Below are 24,498 nucleotides of genomic sequence, written 5' to 3'. Positions count from 1 at the left end.
ACAAATTGATATTCTATGCATATCAATTTACAATATGCATTTTTATACAAATAAATTCATAGCACACATGCAATGAGACAAATAATTGAATAGTTCAAATACTAAGCTGCTATGATTCTGAACTGAGCCACAAGAATGACAGTTCACACAATAAATGGATTATTAACTATGTTTCTGTTGAATAGGAAATCAGTTTGCAATCAGAACAGAAAAGAAAAGAGCAGAATTTCAAGCTAGCTTCTAGTTGAGCAGTGGGAAGAATAGAGTACTCAGCTTAGAGGGAAAGAGAATGGTATTAACAAAATCATTGCCGGTGTGAAAACAGACTATCAGTAGGTATTCTATAGAGAGCTTTGGGAAAAGTAGTATAAAGGGAACCATTTCCTTGCAGAGAAGGGATAGGAAACAAATATTAGAGCCTCCCACATTGTAATTTCTCTCAAAATGTGGACCAAACACATGCTTTAGCAGTATCATTCTGTGTGTGTGTGTGTGTGTGTGTGTGTGTGTGTGTTAAAGATATTCAAATTTTTGTGCCCTCCCTTGGATATATTAAATCATAAATTCAAGTGTGGAGTCCATGAGAAGGTAATTATTAAGCACTCTAAATACCATCATTGCCCTTAAATATCACAGTATTACTATACAAAATTCCTCTGGAATGGGTATAGTCATTCTCAGTGAATACTTCTGTAAAGATTAGAATATCTATAAAAGAGAGATTAAGAAAGTAGGCAGACCTTAAATAATAATGTCATATTTCAGAGTTCTGAAAAACTTATGAATTACAGTTAAGATCCTGTGTCTTAGTCAGAAAGCAAAAAAGGAAGGAAGAAAGGGAGGAAGGGAGGGAGGAAGACCCAACATAAACAAACAAAAATTTGCCACAGAATTATTTGAAGAATTCAAAAACATCTTTAAAACACATTACACATCAACATCACTATCAGTAACTAGAATTATAACGTTGATTTAAATAATTTAAAAAACTTATCAAACTCATTCATTTATGAATTATTTTAACAAACACAAGTGCTAGGCACTGTTGTGTCCCTCAGGGAAAGATTCTAGAAAAATGAACAAGAAAGTAAGTAGTTATAGTACCTTGTGTTGTGGTAGAGAGACATGCCCAAATTGGAGAGCAGAGAAAACTTTCTCAAGGAGGCAGCAATTTAAGTGGACCTGAAGACTGAGCTATGTAGGACAATGATATACGACATAGACTTCAGGTGGAGGAAATACAATGTGCAATATTTACGAGTGATTCAGAGCATAAGAATTCTCTGGTAAGAAGAAGATTCCTATTCCCTCACTTACTAGATTTGTGACCTTGGGCAAATCATTTCACATCTTTAAACTTCAGTTTCTTCATCCTAAAATGGGAATGCTAGTAATGTTATATCATGAGGACACCGCTAAGACCAAGTAAGAAAATGTAAATGAAATTCTTCACATAGCAATGTGCACATAGTAAGTGCCGAAACATGCTAGCTGTCATTGTTTCTGTCATTGTTACTACAGCAGGTAGGAAGAAGAAAGAAAAGGAAGACCCTAAAGTGCCTTTTTAGAAAACAGTGATCCTAGCAAGATTCTAAAGTCAGTGAATCAAACATGAATTTTGATGGCTTCTAAAAATATTCCACCCCATTTGCTAATCATTATTAAATAAATCAGTCATGAATTATGGACAAATCCATCAAAATAGAGTCTTATTTTTGAATTATGTTTTCAAAACAGTAACTAGGCATGGGAACAAGCACAGAACTCATACCTCACCTAAACGGTATCTCAGTGTAGACAGGCAGCTTCAGTCGGCAAATATTAAAAGCTTTATAAACAGAAAAAAAAAGCAGCCATAATCAGAATACTAAACTGGTGACAGAAGCATCAATGTTAGACCAATATATAAATATTTGTAAAATATTGTTAAATAAACTATTTGTCTCTAGATATTTTTCCTTAGATACTTCAATAATTGACCAAATTAATATTTATCTGCACATAATAATGATGTAGTTAACAAAATTTGTATTTTTTCCACATATATATTGAAGAAAATAAAAATTAATTGTCTATTTTATATGCAAAGTATTTTCCCCCTTTCTGTTCTGACTTTTGTGCTGTTATTCTCTTGTTGTTTGTTTATGTTATTGCTCTGGATATTTTATCAAAATTAGAACTTCAATGATAATATACAACTCAGTGTTTTAAGAAATCATCAAAGACAGAATCACAATTGGAAAATTAAGTTTCTAGGTTTACTCCTCCAATTTTGAAGCAATTACTTTTGTTACCTCTAGAATCAGTGGTTCTATACACATTTTGCATTTGAATGTTTTTTTGTCTTTCCGATTTACTTCACCAATGAGTCTGCTTATATAATATTCATAAAGTCTAAAGCCCATTTATCCCTTTGTTTCTTCTATGGACTCACACTATTTGGAATTTTGAAAAGTTTCTTAAATATTTCTATAGTAACATTTATGAACACCTTATTAAATGCTAGTCATAGACTAATTGTTTTGTTAATATTAACTCATTTAATCCTCACGATCATCTTATATCATATATACTTTTTTTTTTTTTTTCTATTTTACAAGTGGAAAAACTAAGGTTCTGGGAGGTTTAAGTAACTTACCCAAGTCACACATCTAGTAAGTGACAGAATCAGTATGGAAACCAAAAAGTCTGGTTCCATAGTCTAGACCTTTAACCAATCTACTAATCTAAATACACTAATCTCTGTTGCTTGGTTGAGGTGATATGTAAAGTATAGTGAATGTATGACAGTTATAAAGCAGCACATGAGATGGCCAAAAGCAACATTGGTAGATCTATAAAATATTTTGATCATGGTGAAAAAAATTAGTGGACAGAAGATTTTAAATTAAACATTAAGTTAAATTTAAATTGTATGCATGCATTAATAAATAAATATTTTATAAGAATACTTATGAATAAAAATAAACAACATAAAATAGTTGTTCTTTAGTATAGGAAAATGGCAAATGAATTTGGGATAGAAGTGGTACATAAGAAAATATATAAACAAGGTGAGTGCCTTGCATGATTCAAAAAGGTAATGTCCCATGAATTAAGGCATATTAATGCAACCTTCAACCTTAAATATAAAATATATATAGAATAAAAAATTTAAAAACAAATGAATGAAAGAAGGAAAGAAGGAAAGAAAAAAGGAGAGAGGGAGAGAGGAGGAGATAAGATAGACAAATATCAATTATTTAAAAAGCAAGATTTTTATAAAATATTAGATAACTAAAAGTTATATGTAGAAATTATTCAAACTTGAACAAATTCATCAGAATATATTATTTGAATGTCACTTTATAAACATGAGACCCATGTGATAAAATAGAAATTAGAATTCAAATTAGAAATTAGAATTAGAATTCAACATAGAAATTAGAATTCGAAAAACTCCAGGTTCCCTTTCTGCTAGAAAAAAAAGGCATTAAGCTTGGGATTCACCAAAAAGACTCGCCCAGGCAAGATATTGATTCAAATAGGCAACCTAGCTCTTAAAAAAATCTAGCTCTTCAGAAAGTCTAATTTTTTTGCTTTCTGCTTGTGAAATGAAAAGAGCAGGAAAATATGAAGATTTTGCTGGTGGGAATACTGAAGATTTTTAATAGCTTCAAGTTTGAAAGTCTGAAGCAGCAATGCTATTAATGGCAGTAGCAACTGCAATAAAAACTGTCTACCATTTATTGCTTGACAGCTGCAGTGGCAAATATTTCGCTTTATCAGGCCAGATTATGGTTAGAGTATTGGGCACTTTCCATGGAAACTAGCCTTTGTATCCTTTATATCCTTTATTAAAGGTCTTTTCTGTTTAAACTAGACAGAGAAGATTTTGTTTGAAACTAAGAAAACAGACATTAAAAACAAAAATATGTTCTCAAAAGGGCAGTGATGTAGACAGCAATCTTTTAAGGGCATGGGAATATAGACCAGTGATTTGATTGGTTGTGTTTTATTGTTGCAAGACTTTATTTATTATTAAAGGATGGAAATCTATTAATGTCTGACAGAGACTGGCATATGTACCGTCACCTGTGGGGCACCTCAAATAAAGTGATTCTTGAAGATAGTATTTTTGGTGACTAAATTCCACCTGTTTTATGGTAAAAAAAATATGAGAAATACAAGAAATATGAGATAGACTGGTTGTGTCTAAACACACTGCAGAATTTCAAGAAATAAAATAAGTGGCCACCAAAGTTTGAAGTCTCAGCTCAAATCATACTGAAGGGATCAAAGAGTCTCCATTCCATAAATATCTCACATCTTCTTACAGTGAAAACAATGACAAAGCCAGCCACCAAAATCTCACTTTTATTATACAGAATTCCTGAATTACAAAGATGTTTGAATTTACTGACTTGCCGTCTAAGAAAATGCTCCTTCATATCTTCAATACCAAGTCCATACCTTATCTAAGACAAAAGGAGGCAATTTTCTTCCTGTCCAAAGATATTACTCCATTTGAACTCAAGGCTTTAATATTCTCTTGGGAACCAATTATCTGGTCAATACTGGGGCGAGAAGTTTTTTGAACCTGAGAGTAGTAAAATTCTAAAGCTTAAATTTGCAGAAGCACTGGAACTAAGTGTGAAAATGGATTTTACATGTGTCTTACATAGGAGTGAGAAATAATTGAATTCTAGCTGGTATAAACGTTTGATTAGAGATCCTGGATTCAATAAGCTTCTCCAGGTAGCTGTCACAGGTGCTAAATGCTTCTTCTATTAGTTGACCAAAATCTCCTCTGAAAGGTGGCCTAAGTTAAATAAAGTTCAGATACTGAGAATACCTTGTTTTATTGTAGAAGGCATTTTAAATAGCCTACTGAAATAGCAATGTTAAGTTGAATTTATTGAATTTATTTTTCAAGACTTATGAAATTGCCCACTAATAATATCTTCAGAAAAGCCCCAGAGGACATTTCTTTACCATAATAATGAGAAATAAATTGATGAGGACTGTGCCACATTTATAAACAAAATTTCTATAATATTTTCTGTTCTCTACACTTGAGAACACAGAGGTTGTAGCTGTAGTAAAATGATTTTCTGATTTCTTTGGTGCTCATTTATGAAAAAAGCCAAAAGTAGTAGTTTACTACTGGAAGGAAGGTGGGCATAGATTTCAAAATAGGCAACAGAATTTACATGGTAAAAAATATAGTACTCTAGTATTCAGAGACCAAGTAATGTGATTTATACCACCAACAAAATCAAGTTCTGAGCAATCAAAATTTTGTGACCTAGACATTTAATCACTATCCTCAGCAAAAAAAAAAAAAAAAAAAAAGACATCTTTTTATAGACTGATCAGCCAGAGTTACCTAAACATTTCAATTCCTAACTTAATGAAGGATTCTCCTCTTTAGAAATCACTATTAATTCTTGTATTTTCTGAATATAATTTTTAATCTGAACAGTCATACGTGCATTGATGTTATGAATAAATCAATAAGAAAATGCTGGAATGAATCATAAATTTGAAACAAATTAATTTAAAAAGGAATTCGTTTCTCAAAAAAAACTCACAATTCTTAGCAGAGATTGCAACTAAAGTTAAAATCTGACAAAAGAAATTTTATATAAAAACTGCATATAATATAGATATCATTCTTCAAATTAATGCTCAAAAAATATTCAGGCATTGAGAGTGATATCAGAAGCACGGGAGTGTGTGAGGTCTCCCTGGATCTCTTCCCTTGAAATAACAATAAACCAAACATCTAAAACTCAACATATGACACCCAACTGGCACACAAGCACATCTGACCGAGTGATCTTTGCATAAGAGCTTCAAAGGTTGAAATCGTATGCATCTGGGGGGTTGATTGGGAGGAACAAAGAAGCTGCCATATGCAGCTGAAGCTCCCTGTAGGAGAGAGAGAGGAGAATTTGCGTCTAGTTCTTCAAACAGCCAAACGGCTCTGCTGGAGGGATCAGCATGTTCCATAGAGGAAAACCCTGGAGTAAGGGCAGAAAGCAGAGCTGGAACTAAGTGCAGAGGGGCAACAGCTGTGTTTAAGTAGCTGCAGTTGTGAAGCAAAAGGCTGTGACATGGAGCAGAGCAGCAACCCCCGCCCACCAATCCAGAGCATGCCTTCGCTCCACCCCATATCCTTCCAGACCTAGCACCATGGAGCCCAAAGAGAATTTGCACAACTGGTACTGAAAAAGAAACTATGGCCAGTATCATAGTCAGAGGTTGAGACCGAAGGCAGCTGATAACGGTTTGAATATCCAGTATATTAGACAGAGGGGGGAAAAAAGCATCATTAGCCTCAAAGCAAGATTCTAGAATACCACCTACTGGCAATTAAAAACAAAAACAAAAACAAAACAAAACAAAACAAAACAAAAACAAAATAAAACAAAAAATTCTCCTTATTAAAAGATTAAAGAAAGATTTATATATAATAATCTTTCTGAAAAAAAAAAAAAGTAGAGTACATTCCCATTAATTCCCAAGCATAGAAGTTAGTCCTTCAGACACCATAAATAACCAAGGTGACAGGACAGCTCACAAAGTGAAAAACTCCAGAAAATAAGCTTAAAGACATAGAAATATGTGATTTAAATGACAGAGAATTCAGGATTATATTCTTGAAAAAACTCAGTGAGATGAAAGATAAATCTGATTGACAATTCTAAGAGATTAGAATCAAAACGGAACAACAAAGTGAATTTTTTACCAAGGAGACTGAAACCCTCAAAAAGAACCAAATAGAACTTTTGGATATTAAGAGCAAGTTAAAAGAGATGAAGAATAAAATAGCAAGCTTAGAAAATTAGAGTTGAGCTGAAAGAGGAAAGAATCAATGATATTGAAGACAGTAATCTAGAAATGACTCAGAAGAATGCAGAGAGACCTGAGAATGAAAAAAAAAAAAAAAATGAAAGAGCTATACAAGAACTATCTGACATCATCAGGAAAACAACACAAGAATAATGGGTATACCAGAAGGAAAAGAGAAGGATAAGGGAACAGAGAGCATATTTAAATAGTTGACAAGAATTTCTCAAATCTAAAGAATGAGCTGGATGGATCTTTGAATATAAAAATGCTAACAGAAAACCTAATTATCTCAACCCAAAAAGGATTTCTCCAAGACAAATTTTATTAAAATTGTCAAAAATTAATGACAAAGAGAGAATTCTCAAGGAATCTAGGGAAAAGACAGTAACCTATAAAGGAAAACCCATAAGACTATCTTTGGACTTCTAAACAAACTCTATAAGCAAGAAAAGAGTGGAACCAAATATTCAAACTATTAAGTGAAAGGAATTACCAGCCAGAAATAATATATCCAGTGAATCTCTCCTTTAGGTATGAAGCAGAAATAAAGACCTTTACAGACATGAAAAAGTTGAGAGAATTCTCTATTATGATGCCTGCATTACAGGAAATACCGAAAGGAGTAAGCCCACCTGAAACAAAATGAAAAAAAAATTACATAATTATGAGTAAGATGACTAGAATGCAGACAGAGCAGGGTAGTGCAACCATGATTAAGGATAGGGTATTATACACTTAGACATTAAGAACATAATCTCTATTGCAAGTTCAAAATGACTGTTCAGTATAATAGGGACAATTTGCAACAATAACAGAAAAGAGAAGGGAGCAAAGATCTAAATTTGCAAAGGAGAATGAAGATAGGCACACACAAAATAAAACAGACCGAGAATGATAACATAAAACAAGAAGGACCAGATGGAAAAATCCACAAAACCCCATCAAATTAAAATAACAGACAGAAACGCAAGGACAAATAAACATGAAAACACCAAAATACCAGAAAACAAAAGATAAAATGGCTATAGGAAAGCCTTATATTTCAATAATTACCCTAAATGTAAATTGACTGAACTCACCAATAAAAAGGCACAGAGTTGTAGATTGGATCAAAAAACAAAACCCAGCCATATGCTGCCTTTAGGAGATACACATCAGCTGCAAAGAAAAATGTAGACTTAAAGTGAAAGGGTAGAAAATGATAATCCGAGCAAATGGTATGTAGAGAAAAGTGGATGTAGCTGTACTTATATTAAAATAGACTTCAAGTTAAAAAAAAAAAAGATATAAAGAGACACTGAGGGACACTTCTTAATGATAAAAGGAACCATACATCAAGAAGACATAACACTTATTAATATCTATGCTCAAAAATATATAAAACAATTACTAACAGAACTAAAGGAGGAAACTATCAGAATAGGGGACATAAATATGACACTGTCAGACAGGGATAGATCTTCTAAACAGAAAAGGGATAAGGAAACAACATCCTTAAGTGATACATTAGGCCAATTAAACATAATTGACATTTACAGAGCTTTTCATTCCAAAAGAGCTGCGTATTCATTCTTCTCTAGTGCACATGGAACAGTCTCAAGAATTGATCACATGCTGGGACATAAAACTATTCTCAACAAATATAAAAGGACAGAAATCATACCAACCATATTTTCTGATCATAATGCTTTGAAGCTGGAGATTAACTGTAAAAAAAAAAAAAAAAAAAAGGAAGAACCACAAATATGTGAAGATTAAACAATATGACAATATGTTACGAAGAATGACTGGGTAATAGAAATAAAAAGAGAGACCAAGAGATACATAGAAATTAATGATAACGATAGTACAATATATCAAAACTTTTGGTACACAGCAACAGCAGTAATATGAGAAAAGTTCATATCATTATAGGCTTATCTCGGAAACAAAAACAAAAACAAGCCCAAATAACCTAACACTACATTTAAAAAACAAGAAAAACACGAACAAAGGAAAACAAAAATTAGCCGAAGGGGAGAAATAATCAAAATTAAGGGATAATTAAATGAAATTGAAAACAAAAAGACAATGGAAAAAATAAGTGCAATGAAGAGCTAAATTTTTGAGATTAATAAAATTGACAAACTCCTGTCTAGACTCAGTAAAGAAAAAAAGTGAAAGACACAAATAAACAAAATTGGGAATGAAAGAGAAGCTACAATAGATACCACAGAAATACAAAGGATCATACAAGCATTCTATGAAAAACTATATAAACCAAATTTAATAACCTAGAAGAAATGAACAAGTTCATACAACTTTACCAGGCTGAATCACAAAGAACTGGAAAATCCAAATAGACCGGTCAGCAGTATGAAAATTGAAACAATCATTAAAAACGTACCCAAAAGTAAAAGTCCAAGACCAAATGGCTTCACTAGTGAATTCTATCAAATATTCAAAGATTTAATACCTCTTCTTCTCAAACTCTTCTAAAAATTCAAAGTGGAGGCAGCACTGCCCATCACATTCTATGAGGTCAACATTACCCTGATACCAAAGCCTGGTAAAGATAACAAAAAAAGAAAACTACAGACCACTATCTCTCATGAACATAGATGCAAAAATCTTGAATAAGATATTAGCAAATCAAATCCAACAATATATTAGACTTCATCCCAGCGGCACATGGATGATTTAACATATGCAAATCGATTAATGTGATACATCAAATAAACAAAATATACAATAAGAATCATATGATCATATCAATACATACAGAAAAAGACTTTGATAGAATACTGCATCCATTTATGATTAAAACACTTAATAAAACAGGTATAGAAGGAAAATACCTCAATATAATAAAGGTCATATACAACAAACCCTTAGCTAATATACTTAGCAGTGAAAAACTAAAAACTTTTATTTGAAGATCAGGAACAAGACAAGGCTATCGAGTATCACCACTATTATTCAATATGATATTGGAAGTCCTAGTGAGTACAATCAGACGAGAGACAAAAATAAAAGGCATCCAAATAGGAAATTAAGAAGTCAAACTGTCACTATTTGCGGATGACATGATTCTTTATGGAGAAAAAGCCTCAAAACTCCACTAAAACACCACTAGAAATAATAAACAAATATGGTAAAGTTTCTGGATACAAAATCAATGTTCAAAAATCCATAGCTCTCCTACACTCTAAGAATGAATTGTCAGAAAAAGAAATGGGAAAATTATCCCTTTTGTAATTAAAATTAAAACAATAAAATACCTAAGAATATACCTAACGAAACACATGAAGGACCTGCACAATGAAAACTATAAGACTCTATTAAAAGAAATTGAAGAAGACACAAAGAAGTGGAAAAATATTTCATATTCTTAGATTGGAAGAATCAATATAGTTAAAATGACCTTATTACCTAAAGTATTATATAGATTGAATACAATTCCCATCCAAAATCTCATCAGCATTTTTTGAAGAAATAGAACAAGAAATCATCAGATTTGTATGGAAGCACAGAAGACTCTGAATGACCAAAGCCATCCAGAGAAAAAAGAACAAAGCTGGAGGCATCACTCTGCCCAGCTTCAAATTACACTACAAAGTGACAATAATCAAAACGGCATGATTTTGGCAAAAATCCAGATACACAGACCAGCAGAACAGAATCAAGAGTTCAGAAGTAAATTCATGTTTATATGGACAAATAACTTTCAACAAAGGAGCCAAAAACATACCATTAAGAAAGGAAGCCTCTTCAATAAATGGTGCTGGGAAAACTGGAAAGTCACCTGAAGAAGAATGAAACTAGACTTGTCTAGCACCACACACCAAAATTAACTTAAAATAGGTTAAGGACTTGACTATAAAACCTAAAAAAATAAATTGCATAGAAGAAAACATAAATAATAAACTCATGGACCTTGGACTTAAAAAGGATTTTATGAATTTGACTTCATAGTCAAGGGAAGTAAAAACAAAAATAAATGAAGGGGACTACAGAAAACTAAAAAGCTTCTGTATAGCAAAAGAAGCCATCAATAAGGCAAAGAAATAGCCATTTGAATAGGAGAATATATTTGCGAGCAACCCCCTCCAAAAAAGACCTAATATCCAAAATATAAAAAGAACTCATACAACTCAGTAACAACAAAAAAAACAAACAATCCGATTAAAAAATGGGTAGAAGACCTAAACAGACACTTTTCCCAAGAAGACATACAAATGGCAAACAGACCAATGAAATGATTCTGAACTTCACTAGTTATTAGAGAAATACAAATCAAAATCACAATGTGTTAACATTTCACACCTGTTATAATGGCTACTGTCAACACCAAAAGTAATAACAAGTGTTGGAGAGGATGTAGGGAAAAAGGAACCCTATACACTGTTAGTGGGAATATAAATTAGTACAACTACTATGTAAAACAATATGAAATTTCCTCAAAAATCTAAGAATTGAACTACCTTATGATCCAGCATTCCTTTTCCTGGATATTTACCCAAAGAATCTGAAAACAATTATCCAAAATGATACATGCATTCTGGTATCAGAACAGCATTGTTCTCAGTGGCCAGGACATGGAAGCAACCAAAGTGTCCTACAATAGATGACTGGATAAAGAAGATGTGGGACATATAATGAAATCTTACTCGGCTATGAGAATAGACAAAATACTGCCATTTGCAACGTCAATGATCTTGAGGTAATCACACTAAGTGAAATAAGTCAGACAGAAAAATTTGAAAACCACATGATATTACTCATATGTGGGGTATAAATCTAAAAGCAACAAATATGACAAACAGAGATTCATGGACATGGACGTTGACTAGTGGTTACCAGAGGGAAGGTGAGAAGGAGGGAGATAGATGGGGTAAAAGGGGTCAAATATCTGGTGACAGAAGGAAATCTAACTGGGTGTTAAACACATAATGCAATATATATATGACATACTGTTGACATATACATTTGAAACATTGGATTTTGTTGATCAATGTCACTGCAATAATTTTTAACAATAAAAAAAAAATTCGGGCATTAAAAACTACTACAGAATGCTTTTTATAATGTTGGTCTTTTATAGATGTCCAGTAATATTAACATTAAATCTAAGACTTTTTGGAAAGTATTTGAGATTAACATTTTTTGTGGAAACTGTGACTTAGTGGGTCTGGAATGTTGGATACTGAGAAGAATCTTCTTATTTTGATTGTTTTGTTTTTGTAGGTTTGCAAAATTTTACAATTTGTGCACCCTGAGAACTCAGAAAACAACAGAAGTCAACAAAAATCTGTTCTAAATACAAATATTTGTTTTACATGATAACCATGCCTTGAACAGCTGGATTAAAATTATTCTTTATTGGTATTTAAGGTATATATAGTTCAAAAATCACATTTTGCAGTTTGAATAGGCCAGCAGGTCAAAAAACAACTAGAATGAATATTTATTAAGAACATCATTTTAAAAATAAACAGCCATTTTTTACATGTAGTTTATCAGAAAAATGTTTTTTGTATCTTTCAAAGAAGTTAAGGTTATGCAAGCTAGAGAATGTTCTCCCAAAGGACTACAACTCTTAGTGATTGTTCAATATGCCTTCAATATGTTAATGGAGGAGTCACAGTAGAGTCAAATAAGGTTAAAAGATGTTGTGCAAAAGCCTGAAATCACATGTTTAGAGCCAGGAATTTTCTGATGTGGAAGACAGTTCACATTTACTGAACACTTGTGACATTTAGACACTGTGATGGAAAATCAACATATACTAGTATTGCCAGCAGCTGAGTCTATACTGAAGGAAAACTTAATTTTCACTATTTCTGTCCATCTCTTTAGCTCTTTTTATGTTGTTCTACCTCAAGTTAGAGAATAAGTGGAAAAAATATATAAAGAATCCACTGAGAAATATAGCATATATATGTGCAATGTTTTCTCTCATAGAATTAAAAAAAAAAAATTCCATGAACAGGTATTCAAGATGGATAAAACATCTAGAATGTTCATAATGATTCTTAGTGAGTTACTCAAATATCTTCATATCATCTGGGATACTCTTGAATGTTTCCCTGAGTTTTATCAACCAGAACCAACTATGAACTCAACTGCATGCAGTTTGTTACTCTTAAGTTACAACCACCTGATTTACCTGATATATCCAGCAGTTCACATTATTTTGGCCAAGACTTGATTAGCAACAGCATTCTCTTCTCAATCCAGTCATTCCATAACCTATAAACTTATACTAATATTCTATGTCTAAGTCCAATTGAATTCAGTCAAATATATCTTGTTTCACTGAGTACTGCTGATAATGATGTCCATACCGACCAAATTCCACCTTAGGCACTAATGAGGTGACGCGTTTACTCCCTTGGACTGAGAGGTGTAGCCAAAGAATAGAGGGAAGTTAACAATGTGTTGGCTTTTAATGCTCTTCTCACCCCAGATACCTGTTGTTGATAAAAACAGGTTATAAACTGCTTACAAGCTTTGAATAATTATTGCCACATAATAGGTTGAATTATTAATTTAGTCATAGTTTATCTTTGGTTTCTATTTTACCAGAAAAGAAGTCTTTGGCATTAATTTGTATATAAAAGTGAATATTTGAGGGAGAAATATGGGGAAATAAATAGCTCAAGTAGAATATTCCCTACTCCCTAATAATTTACTCTCTAATAATTTCAAGATTTTCTTATGGAAGTTAAATGTGTTTTCATGTGGCTGTACATGGTTCTAATTTTGACAAATGGATTTGTCAAGGAAAAATTTATTTCATGCATTCTTCTTATAATATAAATAAAAAAAGTATACTTCTTTCATCTGCAAAGAAAATTCAGCTGTGGTGCAAAACAAACCAATTAATGAACCATCAAATAAAACTTGCCTGATTACATGCTAAATTAATAAATTAGAAAGCTTAAAGTAAATAAAACACCAAAACATGTAGTTTTGAATGGTAATAATTGCACTGCAGGAAATCATGAGATAACAATTTTTGCTACACACGGATCTGAGCCAAAAATGTATTTTTAATGAAAAAATTCAATTAAAACATCTATTTTTCCTGTCCATGAATGTGTTTGCTAAGAAGGCCTTAGTCTTAATTTGTTTAAAACTAAAAAAAAAAAAAAAAAAAAAAAAAGCTTTTTGAGATGTATTCTACTTCAAGTCCTAACACTATGGTTTGTGAGAAGCTCTCTCACAGATCTCAGGCAACTTGGCCCTTAGCTGCAGAAGATAACTGACAGAGCTCAGCCTAAAGTACATAATTTGGCTGGACATCACACTTACCTGCTTGATTTGTGGTTACATTTACAGACACATACTGCCGGGCTCCTGGGCTCAAGTCGGACACTCCATTCACTGCCTCAATCTCAAAGGTATAGTTTGTGTGAGCGAGGAGATCCACCATCATGACAGAGGTGTTTTTCAGGCCGATTTGCTGGGGGAGGTACCTGACATGACCTCCACACTCATCACACACACCTGCATGGGAGTTGCACTTCTTGCATGCAATATAATATGACACATCTTTCCTTCCACCAGTGTCAGCAGGAGGAATCCATTCCAGAAAGACACTAGTTTCATTAACATTTGAGATGGCATTCCGAGGAGCTGAGGGGGGTCCTGGTTTGCAAAAAAAAATATGTTGAGAAAAACATATTTTAAGAAGATAAAATTAGGCATCGTTTACTATACAAATCCCTGGTCTGAAGGAGAAAAAAAAAAAAAAAAAAGGTTTGCAACCAATTTTTTTAAGTAAGGAGAAAATCAAAGTCCTCCTTTGTAATAGTCTTTGAAAAATTTTGTTATAGGTCTAGAGACAATAGTGGAATTTATGCCCTACAGAAATGACTCATCTCAGAATTGTTATAACACTAGTTCAATAAAGCAGATACTTTGCTTAAGGTATATGTAAATAATTATGGAGTAAAACTGTATATACAAAAAAGTAATGTTAGATAAAATTATATATTTAAATAGTGGCAAGTCCTTTGGCAAACGAAAAGAAAAATCCTCCTTGGGGATTCAACTAATTATTTCCTAATTGATAGTTGTCCCTGAAACCTAGGAAGTAAACACGAAGGATTATTAAGCAATGAGCACAGGTAAAAGCGGGATTTTTCACCATGGCTCTTGACTACAACTTCTGCTCCAAGTAAAAAAATAGCCTTAGATTATCTCAAAATATGTTTTATATCTACTCATACATCACCAACAATTTGAAACCTTCCTTCATAAGTCAAGAAAACACTAGTATTTAAGTAGTTGGTCAACACTACGATCTGTAATAAAGTTTCTTTTACTTTGAGATTGCTTTAATATGGTGGTTCTCTGTAGATTACAGCTTTTACTTAATAAAAAAAATTTAAATTTATTTAAAAAATAATTCTCAAAAACACTACAATAAGAATAAAAGTATTTAGATCCTGAAGGATAAACAGAACAAATTTATATATAAATAATTAATAATATTCATTTGTATATTGCTTCAACTATTTCTAAAACTTAATAATTAGCACACTAAAGAGAATTGAAATTGATTACATATCAATTGTGATAAATATACCACTCTGGTGGGGGATGTTGATAATGAGGAAGGCTATGCATGGGTGGGGGCAGGAGCTGTATGGGAAATCTCTGAAGCCTTTTTCTAAATTTTGCTGTAAAGCTAAAATTGGTCTAAAAAAATAAAATATTTTTTAAAAACTAATTGCATAATATCTAACTGTATAGTTCATTTTCAGATACTTATAGTTAAAATTTGTCAGTTGTTAATGTTATGTGATCAGATGTTCTCAAAGAAAAAATAAATTTATATGTGTTTCAGACATACTTAGTAAAAATTTCCTGATGGGAAATAAGACTATGATGTTAGCTGAATGGTTCATAAGCATAAATTAAGCAGATTTAAGATGACATAACTTAGCTATTTTTATATGCATTGTCTGTTCTAAAATTAGATTCATATTAATTTCTACTTAAAATTTATTAATCCATGATTATAGAAGACTAAATTTAAAAGTGATAGTATTTACAAAATGTCATTTAAATCAAAGGACCTCATAACCTAAAAGTTGCCATTTTTGACAAAACAATTCCCATTTTGGCAATATTTATGGTTGAACCATGTGAATTTTTCCATGCATACAACCTCACACACTTTGATATAGAACAGTCACTTTTAAGTTGAAACAACTTTGAGATGGAATGATAAGTATTATTTTTTACTATAACTTTTAGCTTATTTAATAGAGGAAAGTTATGGAGAAAGTATAATTTGAGATAAAAATGTTACAGGTTTACTTCTGAGCAAAAGGTAAAATTAACCTGAAATATGTCTACTTCTGAAAGATATCAGACTTCTGGGTTTTTTTTTTCCCTGTGGACTGAACTATACCAGCATATGACATCTTTCCTCTAAATCCGTAAAAATGCAGCAAAGTCTGACTGTTGCTTTTCTTCTAACTTTGTTACTAGCAGCCCCACAATATTTAGGTCAGGGCACATATGCCTTTTTATGTCAAAATGAAACTCAAATTCAAGGGAAGCCTACAGTAGAAGCAGGGGCTCAGACTGACTTGCACCCAAAAATAATGTAGTGTAATTCCACTGCCCACTAATAGATGTGATGTATGAACCGAAGTAGATTTGTGAAAAGGACTCTCGATTTAAGAAATTTCGTTAAAATTTTTGTTTGTTTTATTTTTTTTCCCTGTAGGTTAATTAAAAGTAGTTGGAACCATAAATTTAATTCCAAAGAGTTAAAGGGAAGAGCTAAAGGGAAAGCAAAAAAATCTAGACTTTCATCTGAACATCAATCAAGCCATCCATTCAAGGTATCACATGTAGTATTTGTGGTAGTATCAATGCAACTAAAAACAGAACTCACACACTCACAGATTATATATTAGAAAGATCTTCTACATGAGTCCCAAAAGTCTTTTTGAGAAATGGATACAAATTAGTGTTATTTCGAGGAAGGCTATGCATGGGTGGGGGCAGGAGCTGTATGGGAAATCTCTGAAGCCTTTTTAATAATTAGAAATACACATATCTGGAGACAGAGAAAATATGGAGCCTCAGGTCCTAAAAGAATGCTAAGCAGACTTTGCCACCAAAGCACAGGCCCTCCCCATTCCCAGACCGAACAAACTTACAGAAAGTGAGACTCACACTTACACTAAGAGAAATATCATGTCTGAACCACTTAAGTAAAATAATAATTAGAAAATTAATGAAATTCAAAAGCTAATTCAAGACATGGTTTTCTTTCCCTAATTTTCCACTCTATTGTCTAGCCACATTTCCCACAACTAATTTGGGCATTCTTTTGCTCTGAATAATCAAAATAATCTCTATTGCAATCAAAATGCATCACATTAAATCATACTTTATACTGCCTCTATTCTAATTTATCCTCCCCAAATTGTATATAATGTAATTTACTCATTTGAAGAGAAATTATTTATAATTAGTAATTACTTAACCTATAAAATCATCAGTCATGTGATAAAAAATGATCTTTAGCAATGTAAAGGAAATTAATACTAATTATTTGAGAATTATGAAATGTTTCACCAACACTATAAAATTCAGACACTGAAATTCAGATAAAATTTCAGTTTGTGATTATTTGATTAAAGGAATCGTATATCTTTATGTTTAATACTAGTGAATACTAAATTTCAAAGACCTTTGTTATCATTTTGAGAGTAACTACAATACAATGGGATCTAAAATAGTAAAACAAGGCATGTCAGGAAAATTTAATGTTATGAAGAGAGGAAATCTGCTTTTTCTTCGTTTTCATTTTCTGTTTTTGTTTGATTTGCTATAAAGACTGTGAATGTAGAAAAACTATGAGAGTATTGTCATCAAACAAATACATAAATCTGTTTCCTCCCCAGAAATATGTGGAATGCTGGAAAAACAAAACCACCAAAACCATTAATGAATGTGGATGCATCCAGTGCAGTTTTTGGAATTAGGTGTTAATATTCACCACTCTAATTATATGATTACCTGATCATGTAATTAATAATAGATAAGAACACTCACTCAAAAGAAACATGACAACTGCTTGAAAATTTTAGCTAAAATACTGGTTTTATATTTGACTCTTACATCTAATTTACCAATCCCTCGTTCTCTGTGTTCTTGTAGAGTTTACTGTCTTCTTTTACAAATGACCTTCTCATTGGTCCTTGCAATTTAGTGGGGCAAGTTTGAACAAGAAGGCAAAAGGCAAAAGTGCCATTGACTGCATGTTTATGTGATCAGAAAGCTGATGTAGAAGAAGAAAATTGATCATGATGAATAGGGAAATGGATTGATCAAAATCATGTTTCACTACCATGAACACTAAAAGAACACACAATAAAAGGAAAAGTTTTATGTCTGTGACTCAGATGTTGAATTTGAAATTAGGAAAAATGGATACTTCTCAGAATAAATGATAAAAGAGCCTCAAATGTTTCAATGCTTACCCAAGAAGATTGGAATGTGGTGAAAAACTATATTGGAAGATTAAAAATTATGCCTGTCTTAGGGGAAATGGTAATAGAATGGAACAGGCTCTACCATGCTCTTTTCAAACTGGTGAAAGCATCACCAAATATCCATGGGTTTCCTTACTTGTGCATGCCATTGTGGGTGGATCAGACTCCCTCCTGAAATAATCCTTTTCACAGACACAAGAGGTTGAAGCTTCCTCATGGGTATAACTGTGAGGTGGACATTTGCTGCAGCTCTGGCTGTGAGGTGAGGCTTTGAAGAACCCAGGTCTGCACACTGTCAAAAGAAATAAGAAACTAAGCTTTTCCCTGGAACAGATGCAGTGTTTGTTTTGTGAATTAATGTCATTATTTTGACTAGTATACACAAAGTACATTTAACACAATCTTTGCGTTAGTTTCAAATTTTTTCATAAGCTTCTGAATCATAAATACCAGGCTATTCATTCAGATAATCAAATATTTATTTTAAGTATTTAAACATGTTTGAAATGTTATCTATTTTTAATGATTTTTATGTAACAGGAGCTTATAAAATATATTGCAAAAAGTAAATACTTATTTGTATTTAAAACTGAAACAATGCTTTGAATATAATTTTCATTCCCTACATTAATATATCATATGTTGAAGAAAAGTACATTTTCCACTATGCTCATAGAATGGTATGGGGCAGAGAGGCGCTTGAAATTTTGTTATTAAATTAATTATTTAATTAATTAGTATGTGCTAAAGGCTTTATAAATGGTGTTATATTGTGGAGAATGCATGAATGAACTAGTATATCATTTACATTATATTGTAATTTCAGGAGGAGTGGGATTTTAGACATTTACTTTAGATATTACTCCATTTTAGAGCTATTCATTGATTAAACATGTTTACTCTAATATCGGGCATACTTATACAAATTCTAAAGATCTGTAAGAGTGGAAAATGCGTCTCATTTAATTTTTCATTAACAATACTTATCACAGTGTTCATAATTTGTTATGTAATGCATGAATGAATGAATGACATGGAATGAAGAATATAACTAAAGTATTAAAAATCACATAAAGAAAATGTTCTTTGAAATTTTTGTTAACATTTCTAAGTCGATGGTCAGGTAAATAAGTGCTAATGAAGTAAACCATTTTATTCTGTGTAATCTCTGGACTTTTGTACTTTTCTTTCTCCTCCATTGCTAATAGTTAAACCTCAATATTCTGACTGCTCAGTATGGACCAATGGAAGATTGACAGACACCAAACTTATGGTTTGATTACTTCTTATGGATTAGTTTACATAAAGCTAATCAAACACTTACATTTTTCTATTTTTAAAAATCACTAAATGTGAATATACATATATGTGTGTATATACTTAAGAACATCTATTCATGAATCAATGAACATTTGCTAAAGCTCAAAAGTAAACTTGTACTTCAATAAAATAATTTGACAGATGTAATGAATTGGGGCTAAATTTCATGTGCCGTAAATGATCTGGAGTTTTAGTAATAATTCATGCTAAGTCTTTCTGCCATCACCATGAATAATCAGGAATTGACGAAACTGAGAAGGTACTTTTTTTTAGTGGATCTAATTATAGCGATAGCAAAGCCTTAATGCTCTGATAAATTCAGAAAGACGGTGAAGGTTTTTGAAAGATAAAAAGAGCTTTTTTATAGTATTAGGAACATTCTTGTAGTTAAATGATTAGGCAAAGGTTTAAAATACAATTTTTCTTATAATAGGATTGCTGGAGCAGCCAGTACCATTCTTAGCTAAGTTATCCAATTTTCTTCTATTATCCTTTTATTCCCACTTTAAACACTATTTGCTTTCAAAGACATGAAGTACCAATGCACACACTCTGCATATTTGAAATTAATTTATCCTTCATGAAACAAAAGTCTTTTTTATGAGTGCCTTTTAACTTAATATTTTAATATGATATCACATTTAAAACTGCTGTTCAACCCTCCATGGGAACTTCAGATATAGGAAATAATATAACTATAAGTAAAAAGTTGATAAATGCATCTTTCTGTTCAATAGTTCAACAAAATGCTTTCAGCAAGTGTTGTGAGTATGGAATTTTGCTTGGTACTGGGTTACAGAGGTAAACAAGATAAACATGGCACTGCCTTTATGAGTCTTAAAGGTATTTCATTAACAATTATGAATATGAGCATCTACTTAAGAAAAAAGAGCTATGGGAGTGAGCATCAACACTTTAGACTGGAAGTGTTATGGGTAGACAATTTTCCAGTAAGCCAGTATTAAATATTTACTTCTGATTCTGTTAACCAGGGTGTGGTAATCTGATCAAGGATTCTGTTAACCAGGGTGTGGTAATCTGATCAAGGAGATGCTGTTAACCAGAGTAATCTGATCAAGGATATGCTAACGGCCAACTGTTAACCAGGGTGTGGTGATCTGCTCAGGGATGTGCTGGTGGCTATATAAACTGCCTCTTCTGGGATCTTGAGGCTGATCTCTTCTAACCCTGCGTGGTAGAGAGTCAGTCACCGGGCTGATAAAGGCTCACGATTCATCTCGATTGGTTCCGTGGGTCTTGGATTTGATCACACCACAACAGAAGGTTAAAGAAGATTTTCCTAAGGAAGCTGAATCTCTCTTGAGATATAGAGAATTAGGAATATTATCCGATTTGAATAGTGTCTTAGAGGGAATAATCATTTTAAAGGTCCAAAAGAGGTGAAGGGCAAAAAGGAGATGGAAGAAACTAAAGAATTGATCAGGAGGTAATAAATAAAATAGAGTGGTATAGATAAAGTCAGACAGGAAAGAGGACACCAGATCACAAACATCTTAATTTATGAATTAAAGTGTTTAAATTTCTAATTTAATTTTAATTTATGAATAAAGAGAATTTTAATTCATGAACAAAGAGAGATGATTATGAAGTTATAAGCAGGGAAATAATCAGATCAAAGTAGTGTTAAGGAGATTATTTCACAGCAGTATGGTAACAGATTGGAGAAGAGCATGGATGGAGGCAATTAGCCCTTTTGTTTCTGTTGCACTGGTCCAGAAAGAGACTGTTGTATGTAGGTAAATTTAGGACATAAGTATAATTTGAAATCGACAAGATTTCATGACATATTTAATGGGTCAGATGAGTACGTGGCAAATCTTAAGAATGACTATAAGGTGTTTGTCTTAAATTGCACAGGAAATACTGGTGCCATTTTCTCAGATAGCAAACACTAAAAATAAAATGTGTTTGGGGATGATAATGATTGCATTTAAAACATTATTTAATTTGAGATAGGTGAATAAATCCAAATAGAGGTACAGAGAGGAAAACTATGGGGTTCAATGTTGTCCAAAAATACTACAAAACCATAATTATTCATTGCTTTCAAATCATGGACCCAAATCCAAAAAGAATATATAATGCTACTAGACAATCTTAGTATTATTTCCTTAGTTAATTTCAGTTTCCAGCATCAACATGATTACATAGCTTCTCCTCTTCTTTCTAACTCCTTATAAGCTCTGTTCCTTTGTGGCTCCTAGCTGGTACATTTGTTTGTGTGCTGAGAGAACATAAGTCATCAGAGAAACTTTCTTATATTCCTACCACCAAATCTTCAAACCTATATACATTTGTACCTACCTACTCTATCTTAAATATCTTTATTTGAATTAGGAAGCCCATCTCTTCTCTCAGCAATTTTTCAAGTGTCTACTATCCTTTAATATGCATATTCTCTCTCTCTCTGTCTTGCTCTTTCAATCTGTCTCCCCTCAACCTAGTTATTCACATAAGTCCAATATGATGTTTTAGAACTTTGGAATAAAAAACAAAACAAAATAGATAAAAATGACAACACAATTATATCAATCCCATTTCTCAATCCCAATTCTTCCTGTAGCTACCAAATAGTTTTGTTCCACTTCAAATTTTTTTTTCCACACATGCATATCTAGTTCTTCATTTTAAATTACACACTGACATATTCCACTACACTGAAACTCCTCAACTAAAAATGCTTTTGTTAAGATTGCAGTAATCTTGTTGCCATAATTATTCCTCAGTAGACTTTGATCAAATCCCCTTTTAGTGAAATTCTGGTTAATTTTACTACAAAATGTTAGAATAGCCATAAGTTTCAACACAATATTTAAGAAACCCTTCAAATGTGGTCCCCTGCAACACTCAGTGTCTCCATCCACACTAACCTACTTGTAATTTTCTACACTTAAGGAACTCCTCTGTTTTTGAGTACTGCAAGAAAAGCATTCCAGATCAAAAAGCTAGGAAGCGTAAGTCAGAAGAAAAATAAAAACCAAAAACTTGTAGCTTAATACGAATGCATTTGGAGGACACTGTGGGTATTATTATTATTATTATTATTTATTTAATATTATTATTTTGAGTGTACCTTTTCTGTCAAGCATTGTGGCAAGGAATGTTTCCAATGTGGTGAGAACATAACAATTGTGCTCCACACTCTGCAGTTACTATACATTTGGGGATACAAGAAGTAAATAAGTAATAATCAAATGAGGCAAAATTGGCTTTTTACATTTTAATTATGACAAGATTTAACTAACAATTATTTAAGTAAGTAACAAAATTTCTCTAAATTCCAACTTAATATGTTTCATTCAAAATAAAGGAACCTTTGGGAACAAAGTTGTTTCACATGATACTTGTACATTACCTAAATATTATTTGGAAAATATTATATGAAAATCCATTTAAATTGAGCAAGGAGTAGGAAAAAAATGCACACTACATTGACATGTTTCATAAGACTATTTTGCCAATCCTCTGGAGGGAAACTATTTTTAGTAATTTCTATTCTAATCCATGTTTCCTGGCTCATTTTAAGTGCTACCTTTCCATGATGCTTGTGTTGACCCTCATGATTACATAATTTTTTTCCTTATACATCTTTTGGAACTTTAAATAATTTATCTAGTGTCTCATGGAAGATAGCAGAATTTTTGCCATAATTTTTTGTGTATGAATTCTCATTTGTTCCCAACTCATATAAACATTCTGGAAAACAGAATCTGTTCATTTGATTTTCATCATATGCATAGTCCTGTGTACTGAGTATATACTCGTCAGCATTTACTGGTGTAAATAGTACATTCGTGTACTCAGGACCATAACAGAAACTTAATGAAAGCTGGTTAACCTGAATTATTTAAATATTTAGTCCAGGCAATTAAAAAACAATGTGTACTACATCTATACTTGCACTTCAGTAGTTTTGCAGAAAGTATCAACACTCTAGGTCTCATATTTATCACTTTGAATGCAAAGATGTTAATGACATCTATTAAAATTCAGTTTTTAAATCTAACCAGAAAAAACATGTCATCAATACTCAACTGAGTGGAGGCTTCCATTTGTTAAGTTATGGAAAGGTGCTGCATAATATGATCAGGAACTTTTTTAAGTGTTCAAAATTATCAAAAATGATTACACCGACAATTTAGGGTTTTTTTTTTCACATTTTTTAATTGTCAACTGAATTACTTTTAATGTTTTCAAAATATTTTACCCTTAAAAACCCATCACTCTTAGGATACATAAATATCCTAATTTCTACAATTATTTTTACAATTTAAAGCCAATGTTCTCAGAGCATGGTCATTGAAAAAATAACAAAGTAATGTAGAAAATATTGTTCTAGTACTTTAAAATAATTCTCTCCTTTAGAATGAAACTGCATAGACTATTTTAAATATACATATATGAAAAAAGGAAATGAAAAAAATGCAGACTGTTCTTGTCTATAGAGTTCATGGTATAATAAATCTTCAAAAACATTATTAAATTTATCCATTTATGCTTTATTAAAAATGACAGAAAATCACTATGAACAAGATTTTTACTATAGTTCTATCATACATGAATAATCAGAGGACGTAGTTAAGTCAAATTTATTTTTTAAATGTATTTTTCAAAATGAAGTACCCAAAAGATAGTTTAGTACATTTTAAAAGATGTGTTTATTAAGAAAAAACAAAACATAACATGTTATAAAAAATTATAACTCAAAATATAACCAATAATATTTATACCAAAATTCAACTATGAGAGCATATTTATCCTCTTATTTAAAATATCTGCTCAGTATAAAAAACAGGTATTATATTTAAAAACT

The 24,498-nt window shown here is 31.9% G+C and overlaps 1 protein-coding gene across 8 annotated transcripts in view; it reads right to left on the bottom strand.

The window, feature by feature from the left end:
* Positions 1-24,498, bottom strand: part of EPHA5 (EPH receptor A5) — a 315,603-nt gene that overhangs the window by 146,454 nt on the left and 144,651 nt on the right. For 5 of the 8 annotated variants that reach the window (XM_016156437.2, XM_016156428.2, XM_016156431.2 and 2 more), the window contains exons 4-5: positions 18,481-18,636; positions 14,134-14,469 (exon numbers count right to left, since the gene is read on the bottom strand). The exons of 1 other annotated variant lie outside the window; for it this stretch is intronic. In XM_016156437.2, coding sequence (XP_016011923.2) covers positions 14,134-14,469; positions 18,481-18,636 — 492 coding nt within the window. The remainder of the gene's footprint in view (positions 1-14,133; positions 14,470-18,480; positions 18,637-24,498) is intronic. 2 more of the 8 variants (XM_016156433.2, XM_016156432.2) reach the window with 1 other exon arrangement.

This window comes from Rousettus aegyptiacus, unplaced genomic scaffold (assembly GCF_014176215.1).
Source record: "Rousettus aegyptiacus isolate mRouAeg1 unplaced genomic scaffold, mRouAeg1.p scaffold_m13_p_10, whole genome shotgun sequence".
Lineage (NCBI taxonomy): Eukaryota > Metazoa > Chordata > Mammalia > Chiroptera > Pteropodidae > Rousettus > Rousettus aegyptiacus.
Note: the sequence above shows the minus strand (reverse complement) of the source record. Positions and strands in the feature narration are given on the sequence as shown.